The sequence below is a fragment of the Pogonomyrmex barbatus genome, unplaced genomic scaffold, assembly GCF_055798465.1.
Source record: "Pogonomyrmex barbatus isolate J1 unplaced genomic scaffold, ASM5579846v1 scaffold6, whole genome shotgun sequence".
Taxonomy (NCBI): domain Eukaryota; kingdom Metazoa; phylum Arthropoda; class Insecta; order Hymenoptera; family Formicidae; genus Pogonomyrmex; species Pogonomyrmex barbatus.
Genome location: NW_028297160.1, coordinates 6849800 through 6868078, shown reverse-complemented (window position 1 = coordinate 6868078; position 18279 = coordinate 6849800). Strand labels below are relative to the sequence as shown.

The window sequence follows — 18279 nt, the reverse complement described above, 5'->3', positions numbered from 1 at the left end:
TATTTTTTTCTGGATAGAATTTATAATTTATTAGTCACAAATCTGGACTATTTTCCGAGCTGGTAAAATCTATGAGCAAGATTTAACATAAAGATGTGTAAAAGTCTTTGTTCAAAAATTAAATTTAAAAAAAATAGCATCGTTTTATATCAAAGGTAGAAAGTATAGTAGGTAGAAAGTCTTTAAAACTGTAGAAATGAATAGAAAGTAACTTGTGTCCATTTCTATCAATGTAGATTAATTTTAATCTTTTTCTAATTCTTAAAAAAACTAAAAAAAACAAAAGATAAATTAAACCGAGATTAAAGTTAAACTATATTGGTAAAAATGAACATTAGCATTATTTAATACAATTATATGAAAACATTGTATGATTCACATATTTATAGTTTGTTATCACATAAATATACGTCTATATGTTAAATGGACAAAGTGACACCTGTCGCTCATTGTGCATGCGCCAAGTAGCTATAACTGAACAAGAAACGACGGATTGGAACCATTTTTGCGTAGTCCGTGCTATGTAAATGATGTCAGAATAACTTGAGGGAACACGAGTTTCTTATTGTTTTTATTAACACTCTAATATTGAGTGAACATATTCCTCGAGAATGGCACAATGCCTGAAAAAAGGTACGTATAATTTATATCGATATTCAATAAACCCGGTCACGTTTCGCTCGTGAATCGAGGAATCGTTCGGCACATTGGAGGTTTCTGGGAAGGTGATAGTGGTAGTGGTAATTTCATGTGTGCGCCGCCATGTTGTCTGATTCCATCGTTTCGTACGGCGGAACGGCGGAACGAAACATTGTAATGGCGAGTGCGTCTATTCCGCATATTTGATGTCGGGATAAAATTGGGCGTACGCGTTATTCGCCTTATCGCTGTCCCGACGGAATTCCAACACTCGTGAACGTTCCCGTCGGGCCTTCGTGCCGCCGGGCTCGGCCGACGAATCGCGATCGCTGGCTCCGCCGTCGCAACGTACCAACGCGTGCTGCATACCGTGCGTGAATCATACTCCAAGATATGAAGAGGTGCGACTTAAATAACACGCTGTAATTGCATTACGTTTACACGTCGACCCCCGCGACACGCCACATTCCGGAACACGTGCGACGGCGTACCGTTCGCCGTGAACGACGCGACAAACGGACATCGACTCTCGTGCGCGCGATCCCGCCACTGTCGCGCATAAAGCTTTGGCTTTGATACCTGCGCGCGTATTTCCTCATATAATATGAAATCGGAGCGAGCATGAAGGTAACCGTGTGCTTCGACAACGTCAGAGTGGTGGTTCCGTGCGGAGATGGTACTCTGCTGGTCAAGGATCTGATGCATGAGGCCATCCTGAGATACAAGAAGGCCACTGGTAAAAATGATAACAGCCTGACCATCAACAGTCTGTCTTCTTTGACTGGCGGTGGCTTGTTGGATCCAGATGACAGATTGTGCGATGTGGCCGATGATAGAGAACAAATTGTTGCTCATTTTGCTAGCTCAGATGCCAATCATGTTGGTGGAGATGGCGCAAGCTCAGTTGGCACCAATAGTCCTGATTTTTTTCACAGAGATGGCAAGGACCAAGCTTATCCAATTGATATCCATTCCTCTATGCCTAGTAGTATTAAGAGAGAAAGCACCAAACGATTGTCAATGCATGCATTGTCAACGAGAGAGCCTTCTCTCACAACGTATTCTGCTCAATCTCTACCTAGAGAGTCTCGACGTAGGGAACCCTTAGGTCAAGATTCTAAAACCTCGTATGAATTTGGTAATAACATCGAATCTGAAAATCAAGAGGTGCAAGAGATAGTGATAAAAAATGAGGCAGGGCCACTGGGGCTCCACGTGGTGCCATGTTATGACTTATCAGGCAATGGCCAAGGACTTAGAGTAGAAGGTATTGAACCAAACGGTCGCATTGCTAGAGATGGACAAATTGATTTACACGATAATATTATAAAAATAAATGGTCATAATTTGTTGCACATACCATTTTCAAAAGTTCAAGAAATTTTTAGAACATGCATGAACGATCCCTGTTTGCAAATTTCTATTGTTAAACATAAGAAGAAAACAAGGAATGAAAAGTTTTTACATAAAAATCATGGAAATACTAGTGGAGGATCAGAGAAAACCGAAGGTGATGAAAATATCAAGAGACTTCAGTGTAGTAATTATAATCTTTTACAGACTGCAAATACTAGAAAAATTGGACGGATGATAGAAATAGAATTAGTAAAAGGGAGTAACGGTTTAGGATTTAGTGTTACTACACGTGATAATCCTGCTGGAGGACATTGTCCCATATATATTAAGAATATATTACCAAAAGGTGCTGCAGTAGAAGATGGCAGACTGAGACCGGGTGATAGGTTACTAGAAGTAAATAATAAGGAGATGACTGGCAAAAGCCAAGCAGAGGTTGTATCACTGCTCAGAAGTATCCCTCCTGGTGGTAAAGTAAGGATGATGGTATCACGGCAAGAAGAAATTTCTTCAAACATTCCGGATTCTCAGGGTATTGCGACATCTGCTTCTACGACTACTGAAGTAATGGATAATTCAAAATATTGGAATGCATTAAATAGATCACCTACAAAAAAGAACGATATACAGGATAAAGTAAGCACTCATAATTATGAAAAATGCACATATAAATCAGTTAAATCTTCTGAAGATATTGTCTTGTCTCCACGTAAGAATCGTGTGATAATGAATTTAGATATTCCAGTACATGATTCTGAGAAGGCTGGCTTAGGCGTCAGCGTTAAAGGCAAAACTAATAGTTCTGATGATAATATCAATATGGATTTAGGAATTTTTATAAAAAGTGTTATCCACGGAGGTGCAGCATCTAGAGACGGTCGCCTGAGGACCAATGATCAATTGCTCAGAGTTAATGGTGTGTCTTTATTAGGCTTATCTAATTCTGAAGCAATGGAGACTTTAAGGAGGGCAATGCTTAATACAGACAGCTCAGTAACCGGTGTAATTAATCTTATAATAGCTAGGAGGATATCATCGTACGACTCAAATGAGAAGAATACTGTAGATAATTTACAATCTCATCGTAAACCAGAATCTGTTAGTAGTATATACATATCAGATTCTGCTAAAATGAATGATGGTATAGTCAAAGAGAAAAATACTTTAAATTCGCAAGCAGATATACTGGATAATGAAGGATTATTATCCTGTGTAACAGCTTCACCATGGAATCCTATCATTGATAGATTAACGGAGCAATATAGCAAAAGTAGCTTAAGGAATGAAAGTTACTGTCTTGCTACTAATAAGACATGGATAGACCCTATTAATAATGTAAAGAAGACAATTATAGGATCGCGCGACGATCGAGTCGAAGCAATATTGCTAGAAGAATCTAATAATGATAGTTCTCAAGGAAATGACGCCAAACGAAATACTGAGGACAAGGATAGCCAATATTCCGGGGATCCTACGTATGACAGTCAGTTATCTTTAGAAGAATTAAATTCTTCTTCAAATAAATTTTCTCGTGATGCTCTGGGCAGACAGAGCATGTCTGAGAAACGACACGCCGCGCTTGATGCTAAAAATACAGATACTTATAAGAGAAACAAAAAATTACGTGAAGGTAGAGAAAATAAGAACGCGGAGCAAACTAATCAGAAATCGACCAGCCAAACGAGCAATCACTCAAGTGACGTTGGAGATTATTCGAAGAGGAGCACAACCAAGTCGAATAATTTTGAGAAGCATACGAGTAAAGGAGTCTTAGCTGGAAATACAAGTACAGACAATAATGTAAAACGATATGAAAAGCCTGTTGATGTTGCTCAATCAGAATATATGTACACTATACCTGGATGCAATAATAAATTTCTTTCGCCGAAAAAACATTGGCTCGTAGACGATGTACATGGCGAAGTTACAAGTAGCAATAATATCAAAGACGAACGTGAAGGTTTCTCGAATAGTCGGGGAGATGTAAAGCAAGCTTCTCTTAATTCAGCATTAGATGATCGATATAAGCGAAAGAAAAACAGCCTTAAATCAATACTTCGATTGAATAGGAACAGAAAATCACTTAATTTTGGAGATAGCATAGAAGCAAGGCACGAAACTAATAATTATTGTAGCGGAAGAATCAGTTATATCGCATAAAAGACAATATGGAAAGTAAATGCAGATACTCTGCATAAGTAAATAATATATATATATACACACACACATTATCGCGCATTTGCAAATTACACATTTTTGCATATATATAAATATATATTTTATCTATATATATATATATGATCTGTTCCAAAGTGCCTTATATCATTAAAAGAAAGTAATTATTTCTGTATATATATATATGATTTTGTACTTGTCTTTAATCGATATGGATCATGTACTTATTATGATATAAACATTTATATATGTAGTTTATATGAATTAAATAACTGATAGTTCCGAACAGGAATTATATATTGCTAAATCACTTCAAATTTCCAAAATATATCTCTATCGTTCTCATCGATTCAATATATGATAATAGAATTTTTTTGTAACAAAATGAATTATATTGAGGATATTGAGGATAAAAATTGTAAAATTGTAAAAAAGAATTGCAGTGGTAAGTATGAATTTTTAACTAACCTGTTTCTTTTTTCTCAACCAATTTTTTACTGTAATTCAATGATATTCTATTATATGTTTCAGCATTTCAGATTACTCCAAACATAATTCTTTATCAACAAAAACGTTTTCGAGGCAAAATTAATATACAAAGACCCAGACCATCGCATTATCTGAGGGCATTGGTAAACGAATTTATGACGCCTTTTTATCCGTTCCCAAATGAAGGCAAAAAATTAGAAGAATTATGCCACAGAGCAGTATCTGTAGAGAAAAAGAAAGAAGAATATAATCCTTACGAAAGAATAATAGCACGTGAAGTCCGTAACTGGTTTGACAATTCCAAAATGATTGCCATTTGCCATCAAAATTCTATGTTATCGGAGGACGAATTTGACCTCAAAGTTCTATTGAAAAAGACAAATATGTATTATAAACGATATAGTAAGAAAATTATGAAATTGGCATTGATGGATTCACCTTACGTGCTAACAATGCCATTGTATTCGTCGCATTTTTCTATTGTATTTGGTTCTGATATAAACGTTGCTGCTTTCGAACAAATTATTAAAAAGTTTCCACAAGTTATTTTATTGGGTAAGTAATAATATTATAAATAATTTTAAGAGAAGCACTAAAATAGGAAAATATAACTAATAATAAATCTGTATTTTATAGGAGGTATATTGGAGGAACATGTGCTGAATAAAAAGGACTTTTTGAAATACGGTAAAATGGATCTTACATCATCACGAGTTCATCTTGTTCAGTTGTTACAGAATGCAGGCGGTAACAATCTAAATCAGCAGCTCACGCATCATCAAACCACATTAATTACTCGACTAAAACAGATTGGTACAAGCGAAACAACTTCCGGCGAGAACGAAGAATCGGTGCCTGTATAATTGCAAAAAATTATTGTATCAATAATTTATTATACATCTTAGAGTTATCAAAAGCTTTAAGTAAAATATGATTGATTTCCCACTTTGTATTTACGGTAAAATAAGAAATATCGGTACAAAGTTAGGTGTGTTCTCCTTTTTATTAAAATCTCATTTCCAATCCTAGGAAGGACAATACCGCAATAAGATTAACCATTGAGCAAGCAACATATAAATCCTACTGACTTATCAGAATTCGAACTTATATTAAACGTATAAAAGAACTTCATACATTGCAGATCTATAAATCTAAAAATCATTATATATTAATATGAATAATGACGTAAAAGCATTTCTAAAACACTTCACTGTAAATGTTATGTATATTTATTCATTGATTTTTTTTTTTTTTTTTTTTTTTTTTTTTTTTTTTTTTTTGAGAAAGTGAAATCCTCGAATGTATGTTACAGTTCTTGAGAGTATGTCCTCAACCTGTAGTTAACATATAAAAATTAATAACTGTGAATAGTTGAAATATTAAAATGGCAAAATTGAATGAAAATAGAAACAGGGAAAAAAATTGCACAAAAGACCCAAAATTTTCTATTAACTATTTTATAAAAAAATTTACTCATTGTTATATCAGTTGTAATTCTTTAATGGCAGTAATTGCAACGAGGATGACACTTGACTCCGTTCTCACCACATCTGCAACCGCCAGATGTGTCCCCTTTACCCTGCAACAAATAACAAGCGATCAATAAAGTTGTATAACGATGTCGTTAATTGTTAACAAATTTACGCTTATTAGAACCCTCATAAGCTCTCAGAGATCCTAATAAATTGCAGAAAATAAATTAATACTTACTCCTGGGCCCCAACGCGGTCCTCTGGTTACCCAACATATCTCCGTTTTGCACATGGAGCAAACCAGCCAGTCGCAGCCCCACTTCTTCATAAGGACGACGGCACACGTGGGACACGCAAGTGCCTCTCCTCTATCGACCATCTCTTTAAGCATTGCTGCTGTCCTTCTAGATTCTTGATCAGTTTCTTTTGAAAACAGCAATTCTTGCTGATATTGTTTACAGTTCTTCCCGGTATGAACGACCTTTGAAAGCACGATTTATACAGTCTTCATAATCTCGAAGAGATCTTTATTTTATAAAAATAAATATCATTTGATCTTTAAGCGTGTACGCTGCTAAATGAATAAATTTTAAGCCGCAATATATTATGAGAAAAAAAGTGGCAGATAAAATTAAAATATTTCTCTTTTAATTAAATATCAATTTTAATAAAAGCGTTGTCAATATCTTGTTACTTGTTATTTTACGTGCAGTTATAATGAAAATTAATAATCTAGGGAAATGAGAGTAGAAAAACTACGAGGAAAGAATTGTCGCCGCAAATTTGAACACAAGCGTATTATACATATTGTATTTTGATTAAATTAGCTTTTCATATTAGCTTTCATATCCAAATATTTATAGTGTTGAAAATAAAATATGAAATCTTTTTACGCAACTTTTTTTCATTTAGATATATAGATTAATAATAATATTTTTATTTGTATCATGTGTTTATATTTTGGTTTTTCTAAATTTGTTTTATCATTAGATGTATGCAACACTCACCTGACAGTTAAGACAATTATTAGCTCCGCATACAGGACATAAGAAATTGTTCACATCGTCGTCGTAAATGCACCAACCAGGACAGTCCGGTGTCTTGCAATGGAAAGCCTTATTTCCGGCATTGTTCTCCGCTTGTGCGATCGACTTTGCGAGATGCTGCTGATAAACTTCCGGCTCGACGAGCTAGACATAAATAATAATAGGATCATCGCAAACTTTATTAAAACTTGAGGCAGTTAAATCTTAAACAGAAACTTACCGCCTTGATCTCACGTTCTTGAAGAGTCGATTCACACGTATAGTCGGGGTCTCTGTATGGACATTTCACTTCCGCTTCTTCACAATATGCGATTGTATTGGCAATACATTGTCTATGAATATATATCGAAAATTTATTATACACGGAAATAAAACATGCATGTTCGTCTTGATTAATAAGTAGATAAATGAAAAATATAGCTGGACTGTCATATGTTTTTTTTTTTTTTTTTTTTAATCTTTTTACGGAGTTTACTGGACAACAGAATCTAGGACATCCGCGCGTGCGATCCGCGGTAGCGATAGCGTAATTGTCGCATTAGTAATGTGCATGAATCAGCGTATCATAGAGCAGATAAATATATCTGTGATGCATCGCGGTTTAATGTATAACGCATACATATCTAAACGCTCGAGCCAGCTAAATGCATTTCGCTAGGATAAATTAGAATCGATACAGGCGTTTGTAGCAAACAACTATAATGAGCGAAAGCAATCTATATTGTCTCTGTACATGGAAAACACCTACGCGATACAGCTATTGAAATTGGTCCCTGTACTTAATGGATTAAACAGTAATTAAAGCTGGGATGTGAGGCAGATTAAAGGGTTTCTACCTGCAGAACATATGTAAACAATCCCTCAGAATTACACCTTCGCGCGGACCATATGTAACGAAGCATATTGGACACTCGATTGATTCAGAATTCGGAATGACATCCCAGTTCTCCAACGATATCAGTTCCTCGTATCGTCTTATCTTGACGTCTTCCGTCGTGTCTGTCTCCGCTACTTCTTGCTATTGTGCACGCATATCAAGAGACACATTATATACGTCCTCTTTGATTAATATGCAGTTGGTTAATCAATAAACAAATGAAAACCCACAAAACCGCAATAGCTATTTCAATGAGCAAAACTAGGATTTCGATGGACGATAGAACGTTGTTACCTGATGCTCGTCTGTTGTTAATATTATTTTATCCGTTTCCTTAATTTCCTGCTTTTCTTCGATTGTCTCTAAGATTTCCATTGGTGGATCTTGCGACAATTCCTCAGGAACTTTCTCTGTCTCGGGAACTTCTGGCTTATTCGCTTGCGTTGCATTATCGACGTGCAATTCTACAAAGTTATATCATAATTTATTATTAAGAAAGAAAGATACAGAGAGATATTTTATATAATAATTAAATTTTATATATATATATGATGTATTTCCATTGACTTGAAAATAAGTTTTTATCTAATCCAAGTAGGAATCGTGTCGAATGAATCAGATTACCGGGTGCTACAAGATAAAGGAACACTGGTAAACCATCCACCGCATTTAATTCGTCGAGAGTGATTTCGTCGCGATCAGCCAAGTTTTTCCCGATGATCCATCGTTGCACGTTCGTAGGTATCTCAAACTCCGTATGTATCTTTGTCTTCAGCTCGGCTACCGTCATTCTCGTCGGCAGCTGTTATCACAGCCCGGTTCATGAAACGTTTTGTTTGCATATCGAGCAACCGTCAGTATCGGTTACTTACCTGAAGTGGTATGGGCCCTTGGTGGGCGAGTTTGTCTTCGATATACATATTGACTTTAATCGACTGATCCTTCAAACGCGCCGCCGAACGCTGTCGTATCACGGAACAATGGATTTTGAGTCTTGCCAATTCCTTCGCTAATCCCGCCGCTTGCTGATGATGACCCGACGCGATAGCCCCTTCCAGTTTTCTTAGTAATCGATTTATGGCCAGAGTATTCATGTTCCTCGCTGTTGAATTATCGTCTGCGACAATAATCACGATTAAAAATTACTTACTCTTGTACAACTTTTTAATAATTATTTATGTATTCGTTTTCTTTTCTTTCTTTAGAACAAATTACTGAAATATAAATTTTGTTCCAAATTTGTTACCAAAATGAATGTAATTTGCGAATGTAAAAAAAATGAATGTAATTACCTTCATCTACAAGCTCGTCGTCGTTCGACATGATTTTATTCTCGTTTGCAATATTGGGCGACTTTTCAGCGTGGCTATTTTGCGGAATAGCCTTAGATCGCGTCGGATCCGGCCGTTGTTTCGGCGATATGGGAGGTACGTGAGCATTGGCATACAGCGACGGTTCTATCACATTGGCATAAGTGTTTTCCTTGTATATCTCCTTCGTGGTCTTCATAGCTTCTATCTCGGCGAAATCGCGTGGTCGTATCAGTTGGAAAGTATTTTTCACAAGGACCGAACCCTTGCCAGAAGTTCTGTAGAGCACGTTCTCGTGTTTCCATCCAGATGTAGATGGTCGTTCGGCGGACGTAGAAGGCTGATTTAATCTACGGATGTTTCCACTGGTTTGCGCTGACGAGGACACCTTTTGCTTATCTGTCTCGTAATCATTGGACGATGTTACCGGCCTTGTCGCCATGACCGAACCAATGTAAGAGATCTTGTTCGCAGGTACAGGTGAACGCTTCTCAACCTTTTCGAGAACGTCATCATCGTTCGATATAGTCTTCTTTGACTTGGGTCGTTTCGGTAACGAGCGCTTCATCTCCTTCACCATCTCCTTCAAATCCGTCGTAATTGGATCCTCGACAGTATTGAGAGCGGTTAATTTTGTCTTACTGGGCTTCATCTTCTGGTCTGAATCAATCAAACGGGATGTTTCCTTGTCTTGCATCGATCTTTCCGACTGCACTGTCGGTCTTGTTTTACTATCCTTCTCAGCTTCCACCAGAATATCGAGTATTTTAGCCACTTTGCTTGATAGGGCTTCATCCTCCGAAACTTTGCCTCTGACAGATTCGGCTACTGGTCTCCGTTCGACGAGTTTAAACTCTCTAGTATGCAGTTGTCGGTCGATTTCGTCGAAGATGTCCGAAAATTCCCTTTGCATCCCATCCGCATTCTCTCTGAAGGGATCTAATGCGTTTTCTGTGCTTTCAGCTAAATTACGAGCGCGAGAGAGCAAAAAATCTCTTCTAGTTTCGTTGTTCAGTCTCGGCGATTCTTTGCCCTTTATTTCTTTGGCGATTTCTTGCCGCGATCTATTTTTTTCTTCCGGAAACGCAATATCCTTTTGTGTAGTTAAAGACTCGTTCGCACGATTCGCAGCGAGCTGGCTTTGTAACAAGGATATTCTGCTAGATGTGTCCTTCATTAGCTGATCGTTCTGCTCTTTATTAGAAGTAATCTTTACGTCTACTGACTTTACATCCGCGTGAGTCGGTTCGGTTATATTCCTTGATGATCTCTGCTGTGGCAAGAAGTATCTAGAGATATCTTTATCTACGCGAACGCTTTGACCGATATCCTGCTGAACCGAGAATCTCTGATTCCTCCAGTCTCCGGCCTGTTCGAATCTGCTGTTTCTCACTGTTTCACGATCGAGCTTGTAACCTGGCTGATCTCTTTTAGCAAAAAAACTAGCGTTGACCGTGACTTTAGTGATGTTGCTGATAGCGTTGAATTTTGAAATCAGCGCGCGTGTGCCTCTTCTGGGCGATGAGCTCTCAATCGCCGAGGTAACGATGTCCTGAACGAGTTCCTCGTTAACTTCATTTCTCCTCTCAAATTCATCGGCAAATTTTGACGCCTTTAGCATCATCGACGCCCGCGTTCGCGCCTGCTCCTCTTGCACGATCGCTGCGGCTTCTTTGTCCAGCTCGCTGATGTTCGTCAGAATGGATAAGCCAGACTTTCGTTTAGCCTCCTGTCGTTTCCTGTCGTCGCTCTGCCGTTCACCGCGATGGAAAAACCTTGACAGAGAAGCATCGATGGAATAACTCGGAGAAGAATTTATGTTCATTCCGATGCATTCATCCTTCATTTCGGTGGATACCACAGGACTGCGAAAGACGGCGCCTCTTTTGGACGTTCCAGGATCGCGAGAGTTCTCGAAGACGCTACGTTTGTACCAAGGTCGTGGCATGGCGTTCAAAGTGCCAATGGGACTCTGCGCTCTTTCCTGAAGGACCGTCACGCTGGATGTTCCCGTCTCGTTATCGTTCTTTTTCGCGGCCTTTGGACTACCGCAGACTTCCTTCTTCGACAGCAGCATACCACCCTGAAGAATTAGCGTGTCGTTGCTGATAGACTGTCTGTCATCGATATTCTTCCGTTCCTCTATTTCCATCTTGTCGCCATCGGTGACGAGCTTCGATTGCTCCGCGGTTGAAGCTTTTTCAGGAGGTCGCGGCGCCCGTCGTTTTCGTCTATTGCTATTCCTCGCGGGTGTTTCGCGTACATCGACCTCCACGACATTGACTACCGCGGCGGGAGGATTGGGTGCTCTCCGTTTTCCCTTTACATGAACCCGTCGCCGCACAGATCCATTGCAATTGGTTCTCGCATTTTCATTGAATCTTCTCGATGAATCCGATGAATTCTTTTCGGTTGTCAGGAAGTTCCCGCACGAGCTGAAATTCGTCGACGGTTGCAACGAATACCTGGTGGTGATGTCTCGTCTTCTGGAGTGTACATTAATCGGCAATGTGCAGGCAACGGCGTTGTTCTCTTTGTTACCTAGATACGCCTTCGAAGCTCCAGCGGCAAACGGGCCGACCTCGGCTGCTTGCTTGAGAATGTCCAGAGACAGTACGTTGCAACGACCCAGGGTTCCCGTGTGAAACGCAAAACTGCGGACCGTAGTGGTGCTGTAAAAGGTGTCTACGCTCTCCACGCTGGAATAGACGCTGCTGCGTCGTCGGACGACGCCATCGTCGTCCGGCCTCGCGCTCGTTTTCCGTCGTTTCTCCACGGTTGAATCGCGATTTCGCTTGAACCACCTGAACAGGGAGAACCTACCGCCGCCACCTCCACCACCGCCGCCGCCGCCGCCGCCGCCGCCGCCGCCGCCGCCACTGCCGCCGCCACCGCCGTCGCCACTACTGCGTGTCAAGGAAGTCGATTCGCCGTCAACAGCACCATGCGCTACCACCGCATCCGTTGCTACCACACCGGATGTTCCTCCTTCGCGGTCGCCGTTCGGTACGCCATTGAGGGATGCGTTCGTCTCGTTGCTACATGCGGCTCGCTGTACCATTCTTACTCACTCTCACATATCCCGAGGCACCGCGCCCCGCTTCAGCCCTCGCGCTGCATAGTTCTTTATTTAGATTCTCTCGAGAAACGCGGTTTTAAGTTCCCTCCAGTTTCTGGCTATACGCGAACGCCAAAAATCTCGTCAGAGCGATCGGTGAGTCTCACGACGACAGTCATGTCCGCCGAATAGACATATACCGCAGAATATACCCTCTCCTTCCCTCTCTCCTCTTCGTCTTCGATCGTGGTTCTCTCGTACTTAACTGGCAGCTCCTAATTCATCCGCGTCGGGAGTCGTCCACTGCAGACTTCGCCATTAGACGGAGTTGTCAGCTGCATCGCGGCGACGTCTTCGGGCGACGACACACGTGCACGCACGCGGACTGTATCGGCGGATTTTGCGGCCGAACCGCGCGTAGTCGGTACCGAACCGGCGACAAAGATACTCACTTCGGTAAACTATTAATAGGCCGGGTGGTCTCCTCTCGTGGCGGGGTTATTTTCAAGTCCACTTTGCACACCGCGCGCCATCGCGGCCGAAATCAAAACAGAGAAATACGGGCTAACGTGCGCGCTTTTTTAATGCACAGCTTCGTGAAAAAAATACCATTGTGAGACTCCCTCGGGCTTTATTCGACGTGAAAATGTTTCCGATTGAAAGTGATATGCGATTCCGCGCGCAGCATAGCTTCCGCGTTCCCGTATTTTAACAACGCCTGCATCTGAAATATTTGAACTAATGGAAAAGTATGGATGAGAATGATGAATATTCCGCACAGAATGCATGGTCAGTTTCATCTTCTTGGGAGAATAGAAATATTAACAATACCATATTGATTAAAATAATTAACGCGTACGTATTGTATTTAATTACGCGTACGTATTGTTTCGTAACTCAATTATTACTTATTGATTTATAATGATTGACCTGATGAATTTGTGATATTACGCCAACGTGAAACTATTTTTATGCCATTATCTACAAGCCTCACAGCTCGTTAAAGACCGACATTTTTAGTTTTTGATTTTTACGACGGGACAATTGATCAAAATTGCGCAAAATTTCAAAGCATTAAATAAACATCGTGCCTATCAAAAATTCAAATATATATTTGTACACAGTACTTTTAATTATATTTATTTATTTAATAATTTTAAGTATTATCTATGTTCAAGAACACAATTTTGTTATCTGTGTTCAAGAACACAATTTTGCCAGAGTGTCTGTGAATCTTAAGTTCAAGGGATCTTAAAACGTCTGATTTACATCGCCGTGTCCATTTGCATCGCGATGTGCTTGCGGTATTATTTTTGGATTTGACTAATCCCGTGAGAAGAGGGCATGGACTAGTGAAGCGATGACCAGGCGCTGCCTCTGTGACGGCGCGTGACATTTCTTCGTTGAGTGAATCAGAGTGTGAGTCTGAGTTTTGACAAAATTCCGAAACCGCGCGACACGATACAATGGCCCCGGAAAGCTTCCTCTGCGGCCTTGAAAAACCCACGCAACACAGAGATACACGCTTTTTTTAAACGGATCGGATGCTGCCCCGCACCATGTAGGATTTCCACCGAAAATAAACTCGCGCTTTGCACATCACGCTCGCGCATTTCGTTCTCTAAAAATACGCGTAATTTCTTATAGAAGTAGCAGGTAAAGCGGCATCGTGAAAATAAAGAAATCTATATCATTAATTTTCTACATGTTGAATATATTAAGCTGTTAAATTGCAAAATTTTAATACGAGAAAAAATTTGAAACTTGCCATACATATGATAGATAATATTTAATAACAATAATCGCACACACAGACACACATTTGTTTAAAATTTATTAATAAGAATTCTATATAAATACAATAAAAATTAGTGAGAATGATATTGCACATGATAAAACATATAGTAACATATGATCAATTTTTTCTACACTTGCAAACTGAATACAAAAAATTGAGTATATTCATTATAATTTTAAAATTACTATCGATTATTTATAATAAAGAAATTAAGTATTGATCTATAATAAAGAAACTAAATATTGTATATCTATAATTACATGTACTTTTTAATATTTTCATTAATCAGTTTCGTAACAACTCTAAAAGAACTTTGCATATAAACTTTACGTTTCACAGTCGTTGTCGTTCGCGATCAATCTATTCTCCAATCCATGACCATTGAATAGACGCTCGGTGAAATATATGTGTATCCCATCCGTAAAGTTCTGCAATAATTATCCTGGCGAGACAGTAGCACAGCAATAAAATAAGAATAATTTTGCCGTACAGAATTTTGTCATTTGAATGGTGCTAATTTCAATAGCTCCTTCTCTTTTATTGTTATATCCATTATTTGAATAATAAAACATCAACTATTGATTTTCACATCTTTCTTCTTTCCTTGATTCGAATTTACATGCTTCATTTTTTCATTCGTTTGCAGACGTAAAAAAAGCTCTCTCTTTCTCTCTCTCTCTCTCTCTCTCTCTCTCTCTCTCTCTCTCTCTCTCTCTCGCATTAATTTCTTTTATTTCTGAGTATATAAAATATATTAATAAAATTTTTATATAAATATATTCATCGATCATGAATTTATCTTATAATTATTGTAAAAAATAGCATACATATTGATAAAATAATTATTATAAGTGACTTAAGTCTTGTTATTATATTTATTATAAAAAGATTATATTTTTCTGTATACTGACTTTATGATTTGCTTTGCATTACTAAGAAAAATTTTCAATAGTTACAATTAAATAGATTTATTTGGGAATTAACTGAAGTGAATATTTTTAATTTTGCATCTGCATTTCGAAGAAAGAGGTAGTAACGAAAGATTGATTTCGTCGTTACATTTATTTAAAGCGCATGTCATTGATGCAAAAATTAAAACGACTTTGTAAATACAAACAGACGCCGGCGTACACATTTTCATGTAAAGCATAAAGACGCAGGCGACTAGCTCACAATAAGAAACATGATCCACTGAGAAGGCATGCATAAGCAATAAGGATGACAAAAGGAAGAAGCGTGTTATTCGAGCAATTTGCAATTGCGCAACAACGATCGTGCTATTAAAATTAATTAAATTCTATTATTGAACGAATTATTCGCTTGGATTATGTAGGTTCATTCGCGTTTTGTAAATAGGAAGAGGATACGGTCTGTCTAGCGGTTTGTTCTGCTTGGTAGAACATAGTGTTCTAGAAATAATCCTTTCCCAATCTCCTCTGATTATACGAAGCGACGGAACAGACCGATTTCCTCGACGGCTCGAACGATTCATCGGAAATTCAGGGTTTGAGAAATGGAACAGAGACATAAACTGAGTCCGTCTATTCGCGGAATAAAAGAAATGAAAATTGAAATATTTAGTCTAAATTACGATAACAATAATAATTTGCGAAAAATTCGCGGTCATTGTAACTCGTGAAATGTCCTCATAGATAGCTTCGAAATCGAATAATGCGGCTATATCTTCTCATTACAAATGCAACGAATATCTTCCTTCAACAAATGTACAGTAAAGCATGGATTAGCTCGTGGAATTACAGACGTGCTTAATGCTACGATTGGTGCAGTGGTTTCGTGATATATTAACGGGACATACAGTCTGTAGCTCTTTGCGTACAGAGATTTGGTAGCCAAAGTATTCGATATATTCGACTTACGGCGAGAAGAGGGAAGTACAATTGTTTCCCTCAATATCGATCTATCGAATAATTGCGAGGCACGTCGTGCTCATTGATGTTTTCACGCTTGTAACGCTGGGATTCGGATCTCGCGTGAAGGGTATAATGTTATCAATGCTTGATTATTTCGATTTGATATTGGTCAAGGAACCGTGTGCGTTTGGTATCGTAGAGACGAACAATGCCTCTATCCCCCGATTTCATTGACTCACTCTCGTAGGATCGGTTCGGATACTGGAGAGAACAGTGCTCGTATCGGTTCGATACACACTGGCTCGCGGTCTTGCATGGTCTTAACTCTCTTTTATCGTCGGAAGTCGAACTGGAACGCGAGGATGCAGGCCTCCCCGCTCCTCTCGCATCAAGTCGTCGCTGCACCATCGATGCTGCCGCATCGTCGCGAGCCCCCGCGCGAGGGGGTTTATTCCGCGATTCCGTCGGCCTGTCCCCGCCCAGGTTCTTGGCGTTCGTCGTATTCCGCGTTCTGAATACAAATCGCGGCGTTCTCTTTCGCGAGCTTTTCCGTCAGACCTGTGTGATCATTACCATTAATGAAGAAGCCGATAGAGACGCTTCATCGTTGATACTCCCCCCCCCTCCCCGTCGTCCGCACCCTCGACCATATCCTCCTAGACGCATAACTCACGATGACCGAGACGGAAGTTCCGAGACCGAGACAGTAATGCGGGATTATTCCCGCCGGATACACAAGTTCGTCCATATTCAACGATTTACAATTTTTATATTCGTGCGTCCTCGGGGAATGTCGTGTCGTTGAACCCGGCGGGAAAGGTCGACGGTGAGAAGAATGCCGGAGTTTCGGCGAATGATATTTTATTTAAGTAACCTCTGTCCTCTCCGCCGTGGCATTTGACTATGCGGAATCGAGTGTAAATTAGTTATCGAACAACGAATTCTTATGCGACGAGAACGAAGGACCGTCTGATTGGTGAGAGGTTCAAATGAGGTGACAGATGATTTTCGATTTCGAACGGAGCGGAGGACAAGCTGAATTATGAATCGTTCGTTTCTCAAGATTTTTTAGTTATGAATGGGGCATGTAAATACGCGCGAATGCATAATAAAACAGCTCCGCTGCGCGGAGGTTCGCCGCAAGTACGACAGTCGTGTTATTTATTTTATAGAAACGTTTGCGTCGCGTAATCAAACCGCGAGATTAAAATGTCGTGCTTCAAGTCAAGTCGAAGCACCGCCTTTAATTACGTTCGAATTAAAATTAAAATACGTTCAACGAGAGCAAAATTGCGAAATATCCTTCATATGCAAAATTACTTTTACCGTCTCACTGATTTTTTTTAGACACGACATAGTATCAGCCAAGTTTATCCTCATAAAAGCTTTTTTTACTGCATATAATTTTGTATTTGCAAAGCTGACGTATCATTTTGTGGATACTTATTAATTATTAATAGCTTTGGTTTTATTTTAAGTTTTACAGTTTTATCTAGATGATATTAATAATTCTGGTCAAAAATTGTTCCAAAACAAATATCGAGATTTATCCAATATATCATTTTGTCCCATATGGATTTTTGCAATATTTATTGTCAAATTTCAACAAATTCTACATGAGATTTAAAAAAATTCTAATAAACATCATTTTTTATAAATAATTTTTATCATTCGAGAAAGACGTATTTACGAAATATACATGTGAGACAACTTTTGAGAGTTATTTGGGTAAAAATTATTTTAAAAAAAAGAAAAAAATAACGTTTATGTCAAAACTTTCTAGAACTTGTGTAGAGCTATAAATTTGTTAAAATTTGGCAATATAATAATAAATATTAAAAAAATTTAATCCAGTGTAGTGAGTTTCTACGAAATGATATGTCAATTTTACACACACTGTAACTCCGTCAGCAGAATTAAATAATGCCGATAATTCAGCTGCAATATGAGACTTTTGTTCGCAAATAATAAACCGGATGCAGCAAATAGTAAAAGGAAGTTCAATTTAGTCTCTATATCAGAAAGTTGAACAAATATAAATAACAAATGTTTTATATCAATAGACCGATATCTGAGTATTCGTCTTTTCGTTATATCTCATAATAAAGTCGAACTTTGTTAATGCAAAATGAAATGAAATTTTACAATCATATACTGCCATGTTACTTAGAAATGTATAGCATTACTG

General features: G+C 38.7%; 3 protein-coding genes across 6 annotated transcripts; 2 read left to right on the top strand and 1 right to left on the bottom strand.

Annotated features, from left to right (window-relative positions):
* The first annotated feature begins 473 nt into the window (after positions 1-473).
* LOC105422880 (mitochondrial ribosomal protein L10) lies at positions 474-5646 on the top strand. 2 transcript variants are annotated; one of them, XM_011632439.3, is made up of 3 exons: positions 474-633; positions 4702-5214; positions 5296-5646. In XM_011632439.3, the coding sequence occupies exons 1-3, from the start codon at positions 612-614 to the stop codon at positions 5520-5522; spliced, it is 762 nt and encodes a 253-aa protein (XP_011630741.1). In that variant the 5' UTR covers positions 474-611; the 3' UTR covers positions 5523-5646. The 2 variants fall into 2 exon arrangements, with proteins under 2 accessions (XP_011630741.1, XP_088938378.1); XM_089082252.1 differs by lacking the exon at positions 474-633 and adding an exon at positions 4470-4615.
* Positions 663-4926, top strand: LOC105422879 (partitioning defective 3 homolog). Its single transcript, XM_011632438.2, has 2 exons — positions 663-4615; positions 4702-4926. The coding sequence occupies exon 1, from the start codon at positions 1261-1263 to the stop codon at positions 4153-4155; it is 2895 nt and encodes a 964-aa protein (XP_011630740.1). The 5' UTR covers positions 663-1260; the 3' UTR covers positions 4156-4615; positions 4702-4926.
* On the bottom strand, positions 5644-13656 carry LOC105422878 (uncharacterized). 3 transcript variants are annotated; one of them, XM_089082251.1, is made up of 10 exons: positions 9347-13638; positions 8927-9171; positions 8679-8856; positions 8349-8518; positions 8014-8195; positions 7398-7509; positions 7139-7321; positions 6370-6612; positions 6133-6238; positions 5644-5993 (listed from the first exon to the last, which is right to left on the bottom strand). In XM_089082251.1, exons 1-9 carry the CDS (start codon positions 12423-12425, stop codon positions 6158-6160), a joined length of 4473 nt encoding a protein of 1490 aa, XP_088938377.1. In that variant the 5' UTR covers positions 12426-13638; the 3' UTR covers positions 5644-5993; positions 6133-6157. The 3 variants fall into 3 exon arrangements, 2 of the variants coding, with proteins under 2 accessions (XP_088938377.1, XP_088938376.1); XM_089082250.1 differs by having other exon boundaries at positions 5644-6238; positions 9347-13637; XR_016140565.1 differs by lacking the exons at positions 5644-5993; positions 6133-6238; positions 6370-6612; positions 8014-8195 and having other exon boundaries at positions 7181-7321; positions 9347-13656.
* Positions 13657-18279: the final 4623 nt, after the last annotated feature.

What these genes read in the sequence shown, in the direction of transcription:
- LOC105422879 (XM_011632438.2), top strand. Translation starts at nt 1,261, where the DNA reads ATGAAGGTAACCGTGTGCTTCGACAACGTCAGAGTGGTGGTTCCGTGC.
- LOC105422880 (XM_089082252.1), top strand. Translation starts at nt 4,528, where the DNA reads ATGATAATAGAATTTTTTTGTAACAAAATGAATTATATTGAGGATATT. An exon ending in TGTAAAAAAGAATTGCAGTG is followed by an intron (nt 4,616 to 4,701) that starts GTAAGTATGAAT and finishes TATATGTTTCAG; the next exon opens with CATTTCAGATTACTCCAAAC. An exon ending in TCCACAAGTTATTTTATTGG is followed by an intron (nt 5,215 to 5,295) that starts GTAAGTAATAAT and finishes TGTATTTTATAG; the next exon opens with GAGGTATATTGGAGGAACAT.
- LOC105422878 (XM_089082251.1), bottom strand. Translation starts at nt 12,425, where the DNA reads ATGGTACAGCGAGCCGCATGTAGCAACGAGACGAACGCATCCCTCAAT. An exon ending in AAGGGCCCATACCACTTCAG is followed by an intron (nt 8,857 to 8,926) that starts GTAAGTAACCGA and finishes CTGTGATAACAG; the next exon opens with CTGCCGACGAGAATGACGGT. An exon ending in TAACAACAGACGAGCATCAG is followed by an intron (nt 8,196 to 8,348) that starts GTAACAACGTTC and finishes CGTGCACAATAG; the next exon opens with CAAGAAGTAGCGGAGACAGA.